At 42.2% G+C, this 22,882-nt stretch overlaps 1 protein-coding gene and 1 long non-coding RNA gene across 2 annotated transcripts in view; one reads left to right on the top strand and one right to left on the bottom strand.

The window, feature by feature from the left end:
• Window positions 1-21,399, bottom strand: part of LOC116812221 (putative zinc finger protein 727) — a 36,976-nt gene extending 15,577 nt beyond the window's left edge. Inside the window, exons 1-2 of the mRNA XM_058444598.1 lie at window positions 21,378-21,399; window positions 15,716-15,759 (exon numbers count right to left, since the gene is read on the bottom strand). Coding sequence (XP_058300581.1) covers window positions 15,716-15,745 — 30 coding nt within the window. The 5' untranslated portion in view covers window positions 15,746-15,759; window positions 21,378-21,399. The remainder of the gene's footprint in view (window positions 1-15,715; window positions 15,760-21,377) is intronic.
• A 689-nt stretch (window positions 21,400-22,088) lies between these two features.
• Window positions 22,089-22,882, top strand: part of LOC131384310 (uncharacterized) — a 5,759-nt gene continuing 4,965 nt past the window's right edge. The window contains exon 1 of the long non-coding RNA XR_009215034.1: window positions 22,089-22,170. This is a non-coding gene — a long non-coding RNA (uncharacterized LOC131384310). The remainder of the gene's footprint in view (window positions 22,171-22,882) is intronic.

A 22,882-nucleotide genomic window follows, 5' to 3' on the forward strand; every position in this document is an offset into this window, starting at 1 on the left:
CTGACCTCGTGATCCGCCCGCCTCGGCCTCCCAAAGTGCTGGGATTACAAGCGTGAGCCACCGCGCCCGGCCCCCAGGTCTTGTATTTACATTCCTTTAAGGCCTGGAATAATTTAGAATATCAAACAGCTTAAATTTTGAATTATTTAGTTTTACAGGACCTATGGGCAGGGGAAAGTCCAGAGTTAGTAGAAAGACTAATTTGTGCTACAGATACTGGCTCAGAAAAGGTTAGGCTCTGGCTTATTTCTGTGTCTATGCAGGTAGAAGAGACTATGATCAGGTGACTCAGAAGCCCAGTTGAGTGGATGGACCAAGTTGTTGACACAGATTTAGGGTCTGGGGACAGGGATAAGTCTAAAGTCCTCTAGGCACTTGTATTTGGCTGAAAACTCTAGGAGCAAAGAAAATGTAGATGCAATTTGTGAGCATGCAGATTAGTCCTAAGAGGGGTGTGAGCACATTATTATGTAGTGTGCATGTGTCCAGGTGGGCAGAATCACATACTGGTAGCTAAATGGGAGAAGGATTCTGCCCTCATAACTCATTTCCTATGTGTCCTCAGTTCCTGTTGACCTTGGGAGAAACATGGAATCACAGAACAATTTACAGTGACAGTCTGTGTGCAATAGAGCAGAACCTCCCTTTTCTGAGACACCTGGAGTCTCCCCTCAGCCCAGGGCCTGCCTGACACTTGCTGAGTAACTCACAGGCACGCACATGTCCTTGGCTTCTGTTATTTGTTGATGATTGACCCAAGTGTCAAAAACATGAGCAAAACAACTCCATTTTCTTTTTTTGTTTTTTTTTTTGTTTTTTTTTTTGTTTTTTTTTTTTTTTTGAGACGGAGTCTCGCTCATTGGCCAGGCTGGAGTGCAGTGGCGCGATCTCAGCTCACTGCAAGCTCCGCCTCCCGGGTTCACGCCATTCCCCTACCTCAGCCTCTCTGAGTAGCTGGGACTACAGGCGCCCGCCACCATGCCCGACTAATTCTTTTTTTTGTATTTTTAGTCGAGACGGGGTTTCACCGTGGTCTCGATCTCCTGACCTCGTGATCCGCCTGCCTCGGCCTCCCAAAGTGCTGGGATTACAAGCGTGAGCCACCGCACCCGGCCAACAACTCCATTTTCTTTTGAGTAACGCAGGGCATATTGTCAGAAGTTATTATAGCATGAGCACGAATATGTTTTTATCCCAGCTTTGTTGGAAAATTAACAAATCAAAAACAAAAAAAGAAAATGAACAAAATCAGCAACAATGGATATGTGGTAGGAATAGATGAAAGCCTTTGACGATTATGCCATGAATCTATACTTTATTAAGTAATAAAGGAGAATATAACTGCATTAAGAGATTAGATTATGATGTTTTCAAATAGTTTGTGGGTATGTGTTTACTATGAATTTTTGTACCACAAATACCCCCGCTTTTAGGTATTTTTTTACTTTTTTAAAAAAATCAACTTTTATTTGAAGTCCTGGGTCACATATGGAGGATGGGCAGGTTTGTTACATAGGTAAATGTATGTCATGGTAGTTTGCTGCACAGATCAACCCATCACCCAGGTATTAAGCCTAGCACCCATTAGCTGTTCTTCCTGATGCTCTCCCCACCCCCTGACAGGCCCCACGGTGTGTTGTTCCCCCATTATGTTCATGTAACTCATCATTCAGCTTCCACTTATTAGTATGAGAGCACGCAGTGTTTTGTTTTCTGTTCCTGTGTTAGTTTGCTGAGAATAGCAGCTTCCAGCTCCATCCATGTCCTTGTCAAGGACATGATCCTTTTCCTTCTTATGGCTGCATAGTATTCCATGGTACATATGTACCACATTTTATCCAGTCCACTGTTGAAAGGCATTTGGGTTAAGTCCATGTCTTTGCCATTGTAAAGTTTTTTGGTTTTACTTTTTAAAACAGTATACTGCTTAAGGTTAATTAAAAAATACATTGTAAAAACATACTTTCAGAGCACTGAACCTATTGAAATGTAATCATAAGTGTTTCATGCTCAACAAACTGTAGTTTAATGTTTGTTATAAATAATTCTTTGGAGGCTGTTTTAACATTTCTTATCTAGTATTTTTTTAAATGCTTATTACTTCAAATGAGTGCCCATAATATGGTAAAGATATAGGAGATTTCAAATAAAAAAGAACTCACAGAATTTACATGTTTTAAGAAAATGTCACAGCTGTAATTGGTTAGAATTTACATAAAGGCAGATGTCTTTATACAAACACATACGACAGAAAAACTGTGGTTTGCACCAGGCAAGATAAGGAAAAAAAGGAGCTAAAGAAGGGAATCCTGATAAACAGTGTGGTTGAGGACTAAGTTTAGGTGGCCCTAGAAAGGCCTTACTAAGAATTAGGAGGTTTTAGTAATTAATAGAGAGTGACTAAGTAGTTTTGTAAAGAGTAAACAGAAAGATGTACATTTTTTGTAGGATGAAAATGTCGATGCTCCCACTAAATAAACTATTATCTAATCTATTCCAATAATTGACATATTCTTATTACTGTTACTCAGTTAACTACACTAATAAATATTTTAATTTTCAAGTCAGGATATTACTGCCTCTTAACATACTCAACAATAAAATAAATAATATGTTATTATTTCTGTTTCACAAATGAGAGCTGTGAGACACAGTCTGTGTAACTTATAAAAGCTGACTTTTTAATTGTTGGGATAAGTTTCAGGCCGTTTTTAAAGCCAACTTTCTTCTCTATTAGATGTCTTTTGTCACATTCTCAGCTGTAATTTTAGGAATGTCTGTATCTTCACTCCTGCTCACACTGTATTTTGATGTCACGAGTTACTATCTTAGCACTTCTTAGAACAGTGCCTGGCATATCGTACATAGCCTTATCAAACATGATTCCCAAAGGAAAAAATAAAAACATAATTTCTACTTGTAGATGATATCAATATACCTAGCAACCCAAGAGATTCAACAAATACCAAGATTTAGCATAGTGGCAGGATATAAAATAAATCTGTTTATAAAATAAATATAAAAATCAACGCTCTATCATATTGAAATACCACTTCACACACATGACAATGGCTATTACACAAAAAACAACATAATCCCTAAAAGAGCAAGTGGTGCAAAGAAGGAGAAATTAGAATGCTTTTTAACTCCTGGTGCAAATGTAAAATGGTGCAGCCACTATAAAAACAATGTGGACATTTCTTGAAAAAAACAAACATACAATGAACATTCTTCTATTTAGAACACAGAATTACATGATCTGGCTATTTCATTACTAAATATATATCCAAAAGAATTAAAAGCAGGGGATTGAAGAAATATTTGTATGCTTGTGTTTATGGCAGCATTATTCACAATAGCCAAAAGCTGGAAGCAACCTACGTCTTCAGCAATGAATCAACAAAATGCGTTATTTACATGCAATGAAATATTATTAACCCTTAAAAGGGAAAATAAATTTGACACATGCTGAACCTTGAGGACATTATGCTAACTGAAACAAGCCAATTCCAAAAGAACAAATACTGTGTGATTCCACTTACTTAACTGACCGAGAATGGCAGAATTCAGAGAGAAGGAAAGTAGAATGGTGGTTATAAGACAGTGGACAATGGGAAATATATAGAGTTTTGTGGAGAAAAGCAAGAGAGATCAGATTGTTACTGTGTCTGTGTAGAAAGTAGACATAGGAGACTCCATTTTGTTCTGTACTAAGAGAAATTCTTCTGCCTTGAGATGCTGTTAATCTGTAACCCTACCCCCAACCCAGTGCTCTCTGAAACATGTGCTGTGTCAACTCAGGGTTAAATGGATTAAGGGCTGTGCAAGATGTGCTTTGTTAAACAGATGCTTGAAGGCAGCATGCTCATTAAGAATCATCACCACTCCCTAATCTCAAGTACCCAGGGACACAAACACTGTGGAAGCCCGCAGGGACCTCTGCCTAAGAAAGCCAGGTATTGTCCAACGTTTCTCCCCATGTGATAGTCTGAAATATGGCCTCGTGGGAAGGGAAAGACCTGACCATCCCCCAGCCCGATACCCGTAAAGGGTCTGTGCTGAGGAGGATTAGTATAAGAGGAAGGAACGCCTCTTTGCAGTTGAGACGAGAGGAAGGCATCTGTCTCCTGCCCATCCCTGGGCAATGGAATGTCTCTGTATAAAACCCGATTGTATATTCCATCTACTGAGATAGGGGAAAACCGCCTCAGGGCTGGAGGTGGGACGTGCGAGCAGCAATACTGCTCTTTAAGGCATTGAGATGTTTATGTGTATGCATATCTAAAGGGCAGCACTTAATTCTTTACCTTGTCTATGATGCAGAGACCTTTGTTCATGTGTTTATCTGCTGATCTTCTCTGCACTATTATCCTATGACCCTGCCACATCCCCCTCTCCGAGAAACACCCAAGGATGATCAATAAATACTAAGGGAACTCAGAGGCCGGCGGGATCCTCCATATGCTGAACGCTGATCCCCTGGGCCCCCTTATTTCTTTCTCTATACTTTGTCTCTGTGTCTTTTTATTTTCCATGTCTCTCATTCCACCTAACGAGAAACACCCAGAGGTGTGGAGGGGCAACCCACCCCTTCAAGTTTCAACTCGGCAAGACAAAAAGAATTATGAACATCAATGGCGGTTGTGGTTGCAAAACAGTGTGAATGTACTTTATTGTCACTTTATGTACACTTTTTTTTTTTTTTTGAGATGAAGTCTCACTCGGTTGCCAGGCTGGAGTGCAGTGGCGTGATCTTGGCTCACTGCAACCTCTGGCTCCTGGGTTCAAGTGATTCTCCTGCCTTAGCCTCCTGAGTAGCTGAGACTACATGTGCACACCACCAAGTCCAGCTAATCTTTGTATTTTTTAGTAGATACGGAGTTTCACCATATTGGCCAGGGTGGTCTCAGACTCCTGACCTCGTGATCTGCGAACCTCAGCCTCCCAAAGTGCTGGGATTACAGGCCTGAGCCACCACACCCGGCCTATGTACACTTAATAATGGATTAAAATAATATATTATATGTCATGCATATTTTACCATAATATTATTTTTAATAATTTTCATATAGAAAACCAGTGAAAATTTAGCAAACATAATGAGGGGGAAAAGACGACATTACCAAAGCTACAATAAATACATCTAGGAGAAAATTTTAAAGAGATATGTAAAACATATAAAAGAACAACCTTAAAAGACTTTAAAAGACACAAAAATCACCTAAAAATTTTTGTAACATCCTAGAGAGATATATTTTAACACAATTTTAGGTATTTAACACAACAGACAAAAAGTTGATGAATAAAGGCAGCTAATAAATTTGAAAATAATATCATAAAAATGGAAATGTACACTAAGACTACAGAGATACCTATTTTTACCTCTCAGTTATAAAAAATTCCACAATATTCAGTGATGCTGTAAAAAACAGACAATCCTGTGCAATCAAATTAGAAGAGAATATACAAAATACCTAAGCGTTAATTTTGAAGCCTGGAAACTCAATTCTATGACTATACCATGCAACAGAGCTTTACAAACATTAAACAAATATTTCTGAGGTTATTCCCTGTGACCTTATTTGTCATAGCAAAATAACAGACAGAGCAGCTATGTTTATTCATAGGGCAAAGGGTGAATAGTTTCATGCCACCATAGAAGAGAGAGATCTCTGTATGCCTGTAGGGAGCCTTGGTCACAGCATATTGTAAAGAGCTGTGTCAATGTGAGAATGTGATTGTAGTGAGAAACATATATTGGTCTCTACCCCAGCAAATTTAATTCCTGAGGTTCTAAGCAACCTCATCTTTCTTTCCTTTTGAAGACAAACCTGAAGATGAGTTTTTCTTTCACTGCATAGACCAACCAGAAACTGAGGTGTGCTTTCAGACACGGGTATGCATTGAGGGAAGCCCACCCTCGCAGCCAGGGCATGGCTTTCGTTGCAAGCAGAAGCCAGCCCAAAACAGCTACTTACTGAGAGAGCCTCTGCATATACTAATTCCTGCTGTACATCTGTGCCTCCCCCACAGAGCCTGGCAGCTCATGGTTAGGGTATTTATGCCCAGATGGGTGTTCCAGAACAGCCTTCTCCCCCTACTGCTTCCACCCCTGTGCTGGATACACATAATCTCATTGTTAATAAACAATGAGAAATTAGATACAACTTTTTTATCTGATTAATGTGAGTAACCTCTAAATTATTAGGCCCAGAGACACAGGAATGAGGAAGCAGTCATGTCCCGCCCACTCCGTGTATTAGTATGTTTTCATGCTGCAGGTAAAGACATACCTGAGACTGGGCAATTTACAAAAGAAAAAGGTTTAATTGGACTTACAGTTCCACATGGCTGGGGAGGCCTCACAATTATGGCGGAATGCAAGGAGGAATGAGTGACATCTTACATGGATGGCGGCAGGCAAAACAAAAAAAATGTGTGGAGGGGAACTTCTCTTTTTAAAACTATCAGATCTCAGCCGGGTGCAATGGCTCATGCCTGTAATCCTAGCACTTTGGGAGGCTGAGGTGGGCAGATCACAAGGTCAGGAGTTTGAGACCAGCCTGACCAACATGGTGAAACCCCGTCTCTACTAAAAATACAAAATTTACCTGGGCATAGTGGCACACACCTGTAATCCCGGCTACTCAGGAGGCTGATGCAGGAGAATCGCTTGAACCCGGGAGGCGGAGGTTGCAGTGAGCCGAGATTGTGCCACTGCACTCCAGCCTGGGGACAGAGTGAGATTCTGTCTCCAAAGAAAAAACAACAACAACAACAACAAAAAACCCTATCAGATCTCATAAGACTTATTCGCTATCAGGAGAACAGCATAGGAAAGACTTGCTCCCATGATTCAATTACTTCCCACCAGGTCCCTCCTACATATGGGAATTCCAGATAAGATTTGGGTGGGGACACAGTCAAACCCTATCATTCTGCCCTGTGCCCTTCCTAAATCTCATATCTTCACATTTCATGATCAATCATGCCTTCTCAACAGTCTCCCAGAGTCTCAACTAATTTCAGCATTAACTTAAAAGTCCACAGTCCAAAGTCTCATCCAAGACAAGGCAAGTCCCTTCTGCCTACGAGCCTGTAAAATCAAAAAGCAAGTTAGTTACTTCCTAGATACAATGGGGGTAAAGGCACTGGGTAAATACAGCCACTTCAAATGGGAGAAATTGGCCAAAACAAAGGGGCTACAGGTCTCACGCAAGTTTGAAATCCAGCAGGACAGTCAAATCTTAAAGCTCCAAAATGATCACCTTTGACTTCATGTCTCACATCCAGGTCACACTGATGCAAGAGGTGAGCTTCCATGGCCTTGGGCAGCTCTGCCCCTGTGGCTTTGCAGGGTATAGCCCCCCCTCCTGGCTGCTTTCATAGGCTGGCATCCAGTGTCTGCAGCTTTTCCAGGTGCACGGTGCAAGCTGCAGTGGATCTACCATTCTGGGGTCCGGAGGGCACTAGCCCTCTTCTTGCAGCTTCACTAGGCAGTGCCCCAGTAGGGACTTTGTGTGGGAGCTCTGACCCCACATTTCCCTCCTGGACTGCTCTAGCAGATGTTCTCCATGAGGAGGGCCACACCCCTGCATCAAACTTCTGCCTGAGCACTCTGGCTGGGGAGGCCTCACAATCATGGTGGAAGGCAAGAGGGAGTAAGTCACATCTTATGTGGATGGCAGCAGGCAAAAAAAAAAAAAAAAGAACGTGTGCAGGGGAACTCCTGTTTAAAAAACCATCAGATCTCATGAGACCTATTCACTATCTGGAGGTGTTAGGATGCGTTTCAATGATGTGTACCAGTCTCACAGGGTCTTCCCAAAAGAAAAACACCTGCAGAGACTTTTACATACACAGCACACTTAGACCTGGTACACTGTTCTGGCCATGATCACCTTTGAAAAGTTTCTAAATTATGGAAAACTGATCATCAAAACCATGCCTTTCCTTCCAGGTAACATCCCTTAGAAACATAAGCTGAACTTATGTATAATACCTATGGAGCTTCACCTTGCAAATGCCTCGGTAAATGGACCAACATGACTTCAGATGACCCCAAAATGCAATGACAAAAATGAAGGTCTTTTGACATTTCTAAATTAATATCTTTCCATGCACAATTGGAAAAGGCAGGTTTTAGAATTAAATTTAATGAAAGGCCTTCTTTCTGTTTTTCCTGGCTAAATTCTAGTAAGAGATTTCAAAGTACATTTCAAGAGGGTTCTTCTGCCTCCTCAAAAAAACCTTTTAAATGTTCAAACTGTCTGTTTGACTTTGCTGGAGGACTTACAATACATACTTTAACTTTTTCCAGTCTTTTCTGTCTCTAGGAGACGTAAATCTTACTATTATTTGAAATGTTAACATCCAGAGAATTAGCAAAACAGCATTCCAGCTGAGATCAAATTGGAAAAAAAAATTGAAGTTTTTTAGACCAAACCTCAAAATTTTATCTCAGTGAATATCTCTAGCTTAGGCAAAAAACATTACCCACATAATAATTAATTAATAATGTATGTTTTTATTATTACTCTTGACCTTCTGGAGTCCACATTTGTAAACTTGTCTACTCCCATAGACAGCTTTTTTTCTCCTGTTTTACCAAGCATTTCTTAAAATCTTGTGCCTGGCCTTTGTGGGCAGACGGTAAGCTGAGAAGCTGAGATACTAGAAAAGATGGCCTGAAAATATAGATTGTACCCCATTTGCGGTAAGCTGTGCTTAGGAGAAGTTTTGATTATACCAGAGCTACAATTTTTTTGTTCTTTCTCTGAAGTTTTAAAGCCATACAGGATTTCTTGGATTTGGCCTCATGAATGTGTTGGTTTTTAGTCACTAGTTCAGATATGCCTTCAACTTAAAATTTCAGTTTATGTTTAGAGTGTAATAGAAACTTTTGTTGTTTTGTTTGTTTAGTCTCCTCTCCAGGACTAAATAAAACCGTATACTGTGGTTTGGAAAAAAGAAAACTATTTACTCAAAAATACCAAAGATAAATGTTTAAATATTAAATAGTTTTAAATATTTTAAATACAGCTTTAAATAGTGATCACCCTATATCTCCAATAAACAAAAATGTCCCATCTCCAAAATTTCTTCTTGATGTAAATTTTAGAAAGAAAAAGTAAAGAAATGTTTTCTATTTACCTGGGTAAAATCTAAATTAAAAAAATTTAAAAGCTCTACAGTCAAAAGTCCATTTATTTAAAATTGACAATCATGCTATACACACACACACACACACACACACATACATACATACACACACATATTATACATACATAAATTTGAGGCCTATGGTTTTTTCATATAAAGTCTTTAGTCAACTGAATTTCTCTCTCCCTAAACTGGTATCTCTATGTGCCTGTTTCTTCTCTTGCTGACATGATTTTTGCCAAGGATAATGTAAAACTTTACTGGCTGTTTGGAAAACAAAATCTTCTCAAACTGTCTCATCTAGAATTAATTCTTCCATTTACTTCTATCTTTCTCATCTTCCACTTAAAACCTTTTGTCACTAAGGAGTACACCTAAAGGAAACTTCTAGCAGCCTGGGAGCCCTTGAAGAACACAGATAAAGCGCCACAGGCTTCTCCTTCTTTGGCAGGGTACCTACCTGTTTTTCCTCATGAAGCCCCCGAAGTTGTGGGTAAACAGGTTTTTTGGGGGCCTGAAACTCTACTCCCTTTTACAATGAACTCCCTCTCTAGGGCTTTTAGATACAAACATGAGTAAGTTATATTTTATGTCTACATGTACATATATGTCTATAAATGTGTTTGTATATTATCTACATGGTACTGAATTAAAGATAAATATGTTTTCATGAATTAAAAAAAAAGCCCAAATATTTTTCAAGAATATGTGAATTGAGTAAATCTTTTGGCAAATATGACTAGTTTATTGATTTAATAAAAAACAGTGTCTTCTGACTTCTCAGCAAAATATGTATATATAGAAAAATATATATATGTATAAAGTTTATTGCTTTTATAACTTGTCCAACACAGTAATACAAAAATGGATAATAGAAAGTTTAACTTCAGAAGAGTGTATTAATCTAATGTTTCATGAGATTTTACAAAAATAATTAAGAATAAATAAATAAAACAGATGTAAATGGGACAAAAGCTTATAAACTTACAATACTAATTGTTTTGTAATGTGTTTAAATAGTTTCTCAAATCTTTATGGAAACTATACTCTTAGATTGTTGCTAACCTACATTAAATAATGGCTTTCATTAAACATCTAGATTATCTCTAAATAAGATAAAATGCTGATATTAATTTTTAAATATAAGTTTAAGCTAAATATTTTTGGTCTCTTCACAGAAACAAAAGATATTTAGATCTGTTAGTAAGTATGTCCTATTCCACATTAAAAATGTTTCCATTTAAAATCCTATGTTTCTAAAAATTATAAAATATATATTTCTAAATGTTTACTACATGACTAATAGTTAAAATTGCTTACTTCTCAGGCTTTCACTATATATTCAGATTACTAAAACTTAAAATTCTGGCTAAGATATAATAACTAAAACTATTGTTAAGGAGAGAAACAATTTTACATACTGAGTGTACAAGGAAAATAAACTGTGTTTCTTGGTGAAAAAAATTATTTTAGAAAGAGACATGAGGATGTGGTTTTTCTTAAAGAGGAGGCAATTTTGCTGGGTTTAGAGGTTAAATACATAAAATTGAAAGAATAAAAGATAAGGAAAATGAGGTAAACTCAATGGATATAGAAAGTTGGAGAAAGAGAATAAAGAAAATTTTAAGGGGTTATAAAATGTTTCTAGAAATCTTATCTTGTATGGTCAAAGCTGATTGAGATTGAATACGTCTGTTTATAAGGTTTTCTTAAAATTAGCTTTAATAATAATATAATAATACAAGAATAAAATTTGATTTTCTTTTTTAAACAAGATTTTTATGAAGAAAATAATTTATTTCAAATTTGTTGGAAGGAACCATATTAGATTTTCTTGGCCAATACCTGTGCCACTAAATTGAAGGGTAATGTCTTTTAAAATATCTGGTCACTGATCTCTCTATACATAGCTCTGCAAAAACCCAGCACTGGACAAATTCTCTCTAACTTTCTGCAGGCTTGGCCACCAATCTGTTTTAGATGAAGATTCTATTTGAAAAAAATCTGCTAATTATCTGCCTGGCTTTCAAAGAACACCTTCACACATTTTATTGGAAAAAATGCTTCTGCCTTGATGAGGTGTCACCTCCCATGAACATACAATTTAAAATATTTTTATAAGCTTAGAAAGAATTACTGATAAAGTTGTTGCATCTATTGCAGCTTAAAAAATAAAGCTACTGATTTACTGGCTACAATTATACTAGGCAATCATATTGCTTTAGGTTACATATTACCTGAGCAAAGATATGTATGTATAGTGGCAAATACCTTTTTACTGCGTATACATAAATATTTCCTATGAAGCAGAAATTTTTCTAAAAAATAATGAGTTGCCCACTGCCACAAATTCTCCACTCTGCACAAGACAGAAACTGATGTTTTCATGAATGTTTGTAATTTACGTGTTAATCTACCACGCTTTCTTGTAAAAATGTATTTATTTTTCTGCAACCATCATGAGAGAGGCATTTCCTCTGTCTTTTCCCAGGTAGCATTCCCAAAGCTAAGCCCTGGGATTCTGTTTGAAATCATGCTTAATAGAACAGACCTCAGAATCTTACTACATTCACTGTGCAATACGTAAAAGGTAAATGAGAATTTTTAACCAATGGAATATAAACTATTTTTTTTTCTGAAATCTACCTCTTTTCTCTTAGAAAACATTTGTGGTTTTTTTTAATCTTTCAAGCTCTAGTGATAAAATCCATTATACAATTAATGAAAAACTGAAGTTGAAATAAGTGAACATACATATTCAAGGCAACAAACACGGGGTGAAGCAGTGCTGACTGGAACACAGATGTATTAGACTCATGTGTCAATCACTTGAGAGATTCTCCCACCCTCATTCTGCTCACTAAAGTACTTGATCATCACTCTCCCAAAAGACACTGCACTTGCCCCCTGTGTGGCAGATGTGTATTTTGCTTTGCAAATTTATACACTCCCTCACTAGGGTGGGTCTTTCCTGTACTTTGGGACAGTTATTCTCCTTCACAAGCCTGAGAGAAACCAGAGGGCAAGATGCATTTGTGCCTTTTTCCCTCAATACCAGCACCTGATTGGTTGACCACCAATGTGTCTGCAGAAACGAAAGCTAGGGTTGAGAGGGAAAAAATCTCAATGTTAAAGCAGTTAGCTTTTTAGAGGAAGGGTGTATCAGGAAACTGCTCTCAGCACGAGGGCATCCAGCTGCTCCCCTGAGAGGCTCCACCCAATACCTCAGGCTCTTCTCTGAAAGGAGATGACCCAGGGGCTAATGTTTGCTAGACACTCCAAGAGACATGGTCCTTGTGGGTATCTTGGATCATCCCCAAAAAGTTGTAATACCTGGAATCAGGAAAATACATGAGTGGCTGAGGACACATCACCCTGCAAAGGATCCAAAGACATTCTGGGAAGGGGCGCATGTCTAGAGAAGATGAGAGGAGATGCGCAGAGTGTCAGGTGATTACTCTTTGCTTTCCTGTCATGTGAAATGTTCACGAACAGGTGAATATATTAAAAAGAGCCACCTACTGCTCTCTTAAACAAAAATAAACAATTAAAATGCCACGTCTGTTTTGAAATTAAATAAAGGACTAATAGTTGATAATGTGATTTGGACAGGGATAGTTGGCACCAGGGAATGTGGGAAAGAAATTGGAAATGTAGAATTTTCTACAGTCCCTATAATAGTTAGGCTGGGAGAAGTTTTGGATTTGAGACCCTGCTTGCCAAACATTTGAAAATTGCAGACAAAACCAACAACCCTGTAGAGCATTAAAATAACTAAATAGCTGGCAATTAGGCTGAAATGGCCGTGATGCTCTGGGATTCTGCCTATGGAAACCAAACTACATCGAAGGAATTTCTTGCAAATTACTAACTTGAGAAAAAAAAAACACACAAAACTTAGGCTTAACCAACCACAAGCTGCCAATAAAGCTCTTATTACATAACCAGGACATTTCCACCGGATGGGTGCAAATGCAATACATAACTGTAACCAATCAAATATTGAATCTGGTTTACTTCCTCATACCTCTTACAAAAGCCTTTTCCAAGTCTCTCCTTTGAGCCCCCAAACAAACCACAGTTGGGTGTTCTCTGACTCATAAATTGCTGTTTGTGCAAATAAACTGTATTAATCGGTTCTGGCATTACCATAAATGCCTCAGACTGGGTAATTTATAAGGAAGAGGATTAACTGGCTCATGGTTCCATAGGCTGTACAGAAAGCGTAACACCAGCATCTGTTTCTGGGGGGGCCCCACCCAGGAAGCTTAAAATCCTGGTGGAAGGTGAAGCAGGAACTTGAAAAGAAGGCAAGGGGGTTGCTATACACTTTTAAATAAGAACTTCAGGGAACTCACTCACTACCGAGAGGTCAATACCAAGAGGAATGGTGCTAAACTATTCATGAGAAATTCGCGCCCATAATCCAGTCACCTTCCTCCAGGCCCCACCTCCAACATGGGGTATTACATTTAAATAGGAGAGTTGGGCTGAAAAACACTTCGAAACTATATCCTAAAGATGCCTCAATTTAGGCTACGACAGTGGCTCATGCATGTAATCCCGGCACTTTAGGAGGCCCGAGGGGGGCGGATCACCTGAGCTCAGGAGTTCGAGACCAGCCTGAGCAACATGGCAAAAACCCGTCTCTACAAAACAAACAAACAAAAAACAAAACCACAAAACCAGGCGAGGTGGCGGCGCATGTCTCTCTAGTCCTAGCAACCTGGGGGGCTGGGGTGGGAGGATCATCTGAGCCCAGGAGATGGAGGCTGCAGTGAGCCGAAATCTCGCCACTGCACTTTAGCCTGAGCACAGAGTAAGACACTGTCTCCCAAATAAATAAAATAAGCCACAATTTTTAAAAGGAGAAAGGAGGGACTGGGGGCCCCAAGGCCCACTGCTTCTTCCACAGAGGACCTCCAGACCCTGAATGAGGATTCTCGTCTTATGACCTTCCCATCGTCCCCGCACAATCTGGAGGAGACTCGGAATTGCGACACAGAGCTGCCCAAAAAGGCTCTGGGCTGGAGAGAAATTCGCGTTTATGGACAAAACAAGACGCTCGGGTTTTGGTTGCTGGCTCAGCTCCTAATCTGCGACGGAGGGAAGTGAGGACTCAACTGTGCCCGCGGGGACTCGGAGCTGCAGACTCCAGAGCCGACCGCGAGGCCAAGATCCCACCGCAGCCAGTTCCGGCAGGATTCAAACAGCCTCTTCCTCCTTCTCGGGACACCCACTCCGCGCACTCACCATTTCCCAGCCTCCGGATGTTCCGCCTTCCTCCCTATGGATCTCCCAGTACCTGTAGGTCACAGGATAACAGGGACTATGGTAGAGTCACCGAGAGCTAGTGGAGAGGAAGAGATGGAATAGTACAGACAGGTACTGGACTCAGAGCCTCGGAGCTAGGAGACAAAGGCCTTGCCATATTGAAAAGCCCGCCTCTTCCTCTCTAGCTGCGCACCTAATTGGGCAGTTTTCACGCTGGCACCACTGATTGGCTGGGGTTCTCCGCCCCAGCCACACATTTAGACTCTGATCGACAGGAGATGTAATAAGACACTGGGCTGAACGAGGAAAGAGTGACAGGTTTTTGCCTGCAGCACGTTCAGGCAGAGATTTCTCCTTGTGTTGGGGGCCTGGCCCTGCCTGAGGGACATTTGTATTTAACGTTGCATATAAGATTATATCACTTTCTGATTATATTTATGTGTGTATATATCAATTTCTGAATTATAATTATGTGTATGCTGCAGGCCCTGTCTCAGCATCCTGTCTTTCCCTTTAGCTGCAGGAGATCAGAGTCCTCCAAGAGATGCAGCTGCACCAGCTGGCTGCAGACAATTATCACCTTCAGTCTGTGAAGCAATTTTGGGTCTGCTTCCAATTAATGGAGTGGCTCAATGAGACTGAGAGGTGAGGGCCTAGCAGATTGGTTAGAGGTGCCACTCACCCAGACCTCCCAAAACACCCTGTTTCTTTCCCACCAAAGCTGAGCCTGCCTGAGGACCTAAACAAGCATAGAGAACCAAGAAGGGACCCTAGTCAGGAATAGTGCTGGGCTGTGGGGTAAAGTCAGCTAGGTCAGGGCCTCCAGGTGTGGGAAGGAGCCGGCCTCTTCTCTAGGGCCCCGGGCAAGTCACTGCCCTCTTTGGGCCTCTGTTTTCTTATCCAAAAAATGTAGGGTTGATGAGCCTGAGAGGGGCTAATGATGAGCTTCAAAGGAGAAAAGAACTTTGAGAGTGCTTGTGCCTGGCTCTTCCTGAGATGATGAGAACAATGGTGACAGCTAAATATAACTGAGTCCTCACAAGGCCCAGTGAGGTAGGTGGTTCCCATCACACTTTCAAGTTGAGAAACAGTCTCAGGGAGGCCTGGCTGCATGCCCAAGGTTCCACACACAGTGAGTGTTGGAACAGGGAGTGAATCTAGAATCAGAGCTTACTGGAGATGACAGGAGCATTGGACCAGCTTACTCACACCAGTTATCCAGGATACCAGGTCAGTGTAACTGGGCATAACTGGGTGAAGGGAGCATAGTATCACTGACCTTTTCTTTGACTCTGGCAGGTGAAGACATCCATGTTGGCCAACCTGGAGACGAAACCACAGAGAGGCCAGATGAGGCTAAAGCAGCAAAAAGGCAGTGTCCCTGTGATGGGGAGGAGCTCCAGGGAGTCAGAGGGAAGAGGTCCTCCCTCCCAGCGGAGGCCTCCACATCAAAAGAGCAAGGGGCCTTTCTCCCCTAGCCCTTCCCTCCTGTGGCAACAGTCCCTGAAATGCCTCTATAAGACAAATCTGAGTAAAGGCCTGGAAGAGCTGGAGTTGGGAAATGGTGGGGGCAGGGACCGCATAACATTGTGACTTGTTAAAAATCTCACCACAGAGTTAACATGGGAACATGGGGGTGCTTCATGTTTTTGGAGGCCAGCTAGGAGGAGGGGAGAGAGTTGGGGAGAGGCAGCTGAGTGTCTTTGGCTTTTTCAAGTGGAAGATGTGGATAGGAGCATCCAGGAGACAGGGGATTATGAGACTTCAGGGGACAGGCCTTGAATGGACACCCAAAAGTGAGTACTCATCCCCATCACCACCCGATGGCACAGGGTGTTGCCTCCATCCTGGGCACATTTTCCAGTTATCTGGTGATGGGAGACCCTGCCAGAAAGGATTATATGGATGGGAGTGAGCCTGGGATGGGCAGGGCTGGAACCAGGATCCTGAGGCTTGGGAAAAGAGAATCCAGGATTACATCCTTAGATCTCAGTACTTGGCAAACCTCCTCTCATGAGAGCCTCACAGCTGCCTCTGTGAGTGAGGCATCAGGCCCCTCTTCCCTGTGAATGTTGAGGATTCCACATCAGCCATCAGTCCCTGTTCCCAGAGTGGTGAAGCTGCAGAGCTGCCTGCTTGCAAAGCTCAGTGAGATTTGGCCTGAGCCGGACTCAGGCTCTCCCTCAGGTGGTTCCAATGGAAGGAGAGTAAACTTAGACCTCTCCAAGGGCAGGCAGCTCATATGAGGCTAAGCACTTTTTTAATGGGAGCCTCCAGTTTTTCTGTCATCAGAGAGAGTTGGGGCGGGAGGTCCCTGAGCCTCAGCTCCCATTGTTCCATTCTTTGAACCCCAGAACCTGATGCAGACCCAACTCCTGCTTTGTGCACATCCCCTGACCCTGGTGCCCCTGGCAGTAATGCAGTATGAAGGGAGTGGGGAGCGGACCTAGTCTAAGGGTCTAACGGGCCTTTCTGATGAACACTGGCTGTCTGACTTCCAGGGAAATGTGAATAACACCAAAAAAAAAAAAAAAAAAAAAAGGAAGGTGAGCAGCTGGGGCAACATTGGGGGACAGTGGAGAGGTGAAAGTCAGAGATGCCCCTGGGAGAATACTCTGTGTATCTAACTTATTTATTTATTTTGATATAGAGTCTTGCTGTGTTGCCCAGACTGGAGTACAGTGGCATGATCTCTGCCCACTGCAACCTTCACCTCACGAGTTCAAGCGATTCTCCTGCCTCAGCCTCATGAGTAGCTGGGATTACAGGTGCATACCACCACATCCGGCTAATTTTTTATATTTTTGGTAGAGATGGGTTTTCACCATGTTAGCCAGGCTGGTCTTGAACTCCTGACCTCAAGTGATCCACCCGCCTTGGCCTCCCAAAGCGCTGGGATTACAGGCATAAGCCACTGCACCCAGCTTAACCTTTTCAATAAATCTAAGATGCAGAGGATGGAGCCTCTGCAATCTCAGATTTAGATTCCATCCTCTGCATCTTAGATTTATTGAAAAGGTTTGATACACAGAGAAAGAGACCCATCACAATGGAGGGTGTGAGTAGGGGACTGAAATAAAAAACCAGTTCCTGGAGGAGGGGCTGTCTGTATCCAACTCTGAAAATAGGTTGGGGCTGCATGGCATTAGAGAACAGGAAGAGGCCCTTAAAAGCCCCAGCAACCAGTCCCTGTTACCTCTCTTCCCCACAAGTTCCCTTCAACATTTTTCACCCATACCCTGTTAATAGGAAGTTTACTCTCCTTCCATTGGCACCACCTGAGGGAGAATCTGAGTCCAGCTCAGGCCAAACCTCACTGGGCTTTGCAAGCAGGCAGCTCTGCAGCTTCACCACTCAGGGAACAGGGACTGGCGGCTGATGTGGAGTCTTCAGCATTCATAGGGAAGATTCATAGATTCATAGGCCTGACGCCTCAGTTCACAGAGGCAGCCATGAGGCTCTCATGAGAGGAGGTTTGCCAATGCTGAGATCTAAGGATGTAATCCTGGATTCTCTTTTCCCAAGCCTCAGGATCCTGGTTCCAGCCCTGCCCATCCCAGGCTCACTCCCATCCATATAATCCTTTCTGGCAGGGTCTCCCATCACCAGATAACTGGAAAATGTGCCCAGGATGGAGACAACACCCTGTGCCGTTGGGTGGTGATGGGGATGACTACTCACTTTTGGGTGTCCATTCAAGGCCTGTCCCCTGAAATCTCATAATCCCTGTCTCCTGGAACCTCCTATCCACATCTTCACTTGTCCTTCCCTTTAGCTGCAGGAGATCAAAGTCCTCCAGGAGATGCAGCTGCTTCAGCTGGCTGTAGACAATTATCACCTTCAGCGTGTGGAGCAATTTTGGGTCTGCCTCCAGTTAATGGAGTGGCTCAGTAAGACTGAGAGGTGAGGGTCTAGCAGATTGTCAGAGGGCATGCAGAATATTTATTTTGGGCCAGCTGCCAAGAGCCTGTGGCCATGGCTCCCTGGTCAGTGTCAGGCCCTGCTGCATGATGACCCCTGGGACCCAGCACTCCAGCTGGGCAGGCATTGGGAAGGAGGCCAGGGATGTGGATTCTACTAGCCTCACATCTGCCTCTGTACTGTAGCTACAACCTGCCTGCCAGCTGGATCTCTTATCCCAGTAGTCCAGCAACACCACCCTCCTGGCCATGGAGAACATGCCATGATAAATCTTAGGGAACACTGAGTGCCTGGACCAGTAGGAGCAAAGTACCTTAGAGCTCAGTGACATTTGGGCTAGGCATGGGATCCGGGTGTCAGATTGCTACACTGGGCTCCCAGCTCCACCACTGACCATCCCTGTGACTGGGGCAGAGGGCTCACTGCTATGGTACTTGAGGCCCCATTGTCATAAATATAACGCACACTGCCAATTCCTTTTTCTCATTTGTTTATTTATAATCACCATGTACTACTGATCTCTGTTGGTATTTTTATTCAAAATTAATAAGCATGTGATACATTTTTTATCATTCTTCCTCATGATTTCTTTACTATATGATTCCTCTCATGTGTGGTACTTAAGAGTAAATCTATAGAAACACAAAGTAGGAGAATGCTTCCCAGGGGCTAGAGGGAGAATAACAAGGAGCTGTTGTTTAATGGGTACAGTTTCAGTTTCAAAAAATGGAAAATGCCTTTTATTCATGGAAATTATGGTAGCAAATTAATGAATGTCCTTAATTCATCTCAACTGAAACCTTTAAAATAGTTAAAATAGTTTTATATGTAACTTAACATAATGTATAAAATTCTTTTAAATTTTTATATATATTTTTTTAAGAGACAGTCTTGCTCTGTTACCCAGACTGGAGTGCAGGATTACAATCATCACTTCCTGCAGCCTTGAACTCATGGGCTTAACTGATTTTTCTGCGTCAGCCATCTGAGTAGTTGGAATGACAGGCATATGCCACCATGCCTGGCTAATTTTTAATTTTTTTGTAGAGAGAGGGTCTCACTATATTGTCCAGACTGGTCTAAAATTCTCAGCCACAAGTGATCCTCCTACCTTAGCCTCCTAAAATATTATAGGCTAAGCATGTTGGCTCATGCCTGTAATCTCAGTGTTTACATATCGCAACAGCACCGATGAATATTACAAATGTGAGGTACAAAAGAAAGTAGATGTAAAAATATACATACTATATAATGCCATTTATGTAAAATCCAAAAAGAATATAAAATTGAGGTTTTGGCTTTCAGTAATGGTGGAGTAGCTTGTTGAACACTACTCTTACAAATAACAATGGTAAAATCTGGATACAATGTCATATATTGTTATATAGAAACACACATCTATATATCATACATAGGATATATGTACAGATAAGAACTGAATGAGAATTTTAGCTGTGCCCACTGAAAGGGAGAAGGGTATCTGAATTTGAATCCAGCCAAATTAACTCCCTCTTTGAAAAATAACAACACTCTTCAAAGGAATACAACAGAATCCAGAGTCTCTGTATTATTTATAGTTTTCAAAATACAATTTTAAAATTTGAGACATGAGAAGAAACACAAAAATGTAATTCATGCACAAGACAAAACATAGGCATTAGAAGCTATCCCCAAAACGTCCAAGATGTTGTTATCAGCAGTCAAGTATTTGAGAGCAGCCACTAAAACTATACTCATGGGGTGAAGAAAAAACATTCTCATAATGAATGAGTACATGTAGAATCTCAGCAGAGAAATGCACATTATTAAAAAGAACCAAATAGAAAGATAATGAAATTTTAAAATAGTACTTTTAGGTTGATTCATAGATTAGAAAAAGACAGAACAATAGAAATTATTCAATCTGAAAAAAAAGAGTAAAAAATGTTTGAAGAAAATGAACAGAGTCTTACCAATAAATGTGGTACAAAAGTAACAACTCATAGCTGAAAACTATTGGTCAAAACCTCCAATTTTTTTTTTTTTTTTTTTTTTTGAGATGGAGTCTCACTCTGTCACCCAGGCTGGAGTGCAGTGGTGTGATCTCAGCTCACTGCAAGCTCTGCCTCCCAGGTTGACACCATTCTCCTGCCTAGTATCCTGAGTAGCTGGGACTACAGGTGCTCGCCACCACACCCGGCTAATTTTTTGTATTTTTAGTTAAGATGAGGTTTCACCGTGTTAGGCAGGATGGTCTCGATCTCCTGACCTCGTGATTTGCCCACCTCGGCCTCCCAAAGTGCTGAGATTACAGGCCAGAACCCCCAATTTTTATATCCAAGCAAAGTCAACAAATCCCAAAAAGAAAATCCAAGTAAAACCATACCAAGGCCATAGGCCATATTGTGATTTAAGAAACTGGCAGGACAGGGCTTTCAATTGACTTTCTATGATTTCTAATTTTTACTATTTATAATGATGGAAAATAGGTTATCCTTGAGAGTTTTTATCTTGGAGAAAGTCTCACATATCAGGCATAGATGACTAAGGGTTATTAAAGGCAGATGACTTTCTAGCCTTGTTTTAGAGTTTTAATTTCTTACTTTGGAAATCAATTTGTTTCTTACAAAGCTTGTAGTAAAAGTGATTCTCCAGAAAGATGTGCCCAGGATATTCTCTCCTGCTGCATCCTCCCTGCACAGAATTAAAGCTGTATGTACTTCAATTTCGGGAATATACAGTAAGAATTACTTAGAGTTAATCTGAAAAACTAAAAGAAAAACATGGGATGAATTAAGATACATAAGAATTAAGATATTACTGTGATGTTCCTTCAGCAAATTAGTAAAAGTGGTTCCAGAGTGATATTTAAAAATGCCTTATTATTAAAAGAGTTTCTAAGTGATCCCTATTCAGGGCAAAAAGACATTGTACATTACCTCAGTACACAAACATTCCTAATGTTTTGGGAAGGACCAAGGGTCCTGTTTTGTCCTATTGGCCCGTGTTAACACTAAGACACCTGATTCCTGGGAACCAACCTGTGTGGGAGTCACAAAAGTGATGGATGTGGCTCCCAAAATGGCTTAGAGGGGTCCCTTCTCTGTGCGGCTGAGTTTCCTGACTGTATGAAGGAGTCAGGCCTTTCCCCTGTGACGTTTTCTTCTCTTTATTACAGTAGCAGGAGCATCCCTGTGAGAGGCCTGACCCAGGTGTGTAGACTCAGCCAGCTCGGAAATCCAATGGGGTGTTCTTGGGGTGCAGAGGAGGATTTGTGACAGTCCAGAGACAGAAAAAGGAAAAGGTGGCTTTGAAAAGGCAAGTGCAAAGATACCAGAGATGGGGTATTGTCATTTTAGGCAGAGAATTGACGGTTTCACTTACCAGGGATCTCCCATCATGGGCTCCCAAAAGGCCTAACAACTGCTAGGCCCAGGGGCCATTAGCTCCACCTTTACGGAGAAGCTGCACTATGCATGTCAGAAGCGGCGTAGGCAGGGATGAGGGAAAGGACGGGATGAGGGAAGGAAAGGTGTGCGCTGAGCTGAGCTGCGAGAGGGTAAACCTAACTACGTAACCCTGAGCAGGCTGTGAGAGGCTCCTTGCCCCTTGCAGATTTGTGAAAAATCAAACTTCCGCACAAGAAGCCGGCATTTCAGGTAGGGGCGATGATGTCACAATCACAGGTTGAGATCTGCTGCGCAGGCCACGCTTGCTCCCCGCAGGCAGGCGAGGTTTCGGAACAGCCAGGACCTCCTCCGCATGGGGGAACCGCTCTAGACGCGCAGAGGGGCGGAGTTGAAACGGGTGCCATCACCGTACATCCAGAGAGCTGTACTCTCTTAACCGCTCCTAGCCCCTTAATGGCAAAGCGACAGTATTATTTCGCAGGGCTGGGGGCGGTGCGAAGCCCTGGGGACGCGGCGGTGCCCGCCTCGCTCACCATGCTGGGAGTGGTAGTCTCTTTTTTTTTTTTTCGCGACGGAGTCTAGCTCTGTCGCTCAGGCTGGAGTGCAGTGGCGCGATCTCGGCTTACTGCAAGCTCCGCCTCCCGGGTTCTCGCCATTCTCCTGCCTCAGCCTCGCTAGTAGCTGGGACTACAGGCGCCCGCCACCACGCCAGGCTAATTTTTTGTATTTTTAGTAGAGACGGGGTTTCACCGTGTTAGCCACGATGGCCTCGATTTCCTAACCTCATGATCCGCCCGCCTCGGCCTCCCAAAGTGCTGGGATTACAGGCGTGAGCCACCGCGCCTGGCCTGGGAGTGGTAGTCTCTTAACCGCTCCCAGGCCCTTGTTTGCAGGACTGCAGGACTACAATCCCAGCATGCTCCGGGCTCGGGGTTGGGGCACAGCCATTGGAAAGAGAGGCAGGGCGCTGCGCACCTCGCGGGGCCTATCGGGCATTGTAGTCTCTCAACGACTCCCGGCTCTTTGGTCGCCTGGCTGCAGGACTACAATTCCAGCAGGCACCGGGCTCAGTGGGAGGGGCAGGGTGGTGCGGACCTGGCAAAGCAGTGCCGCGGACCTGGCAAAGCAGTGCCGCG

This window comes from Hylobates moloch, unplaced genomic scaffold (genome assembly GCF_009828535.3).
Source record: "Hylobates moloch isolate HMO894 unplaced genomic scaffold, HMol_V3 SCAFFOLD_1, whole genome shotgun sequence".
Classification (NCBI taxonomy): domain Eukaryota; kingdom Metazoa; phylum Chordata; class Mammalia; order Primates; family Hylobatidae; genus Hylobates; species Hylobates moloch.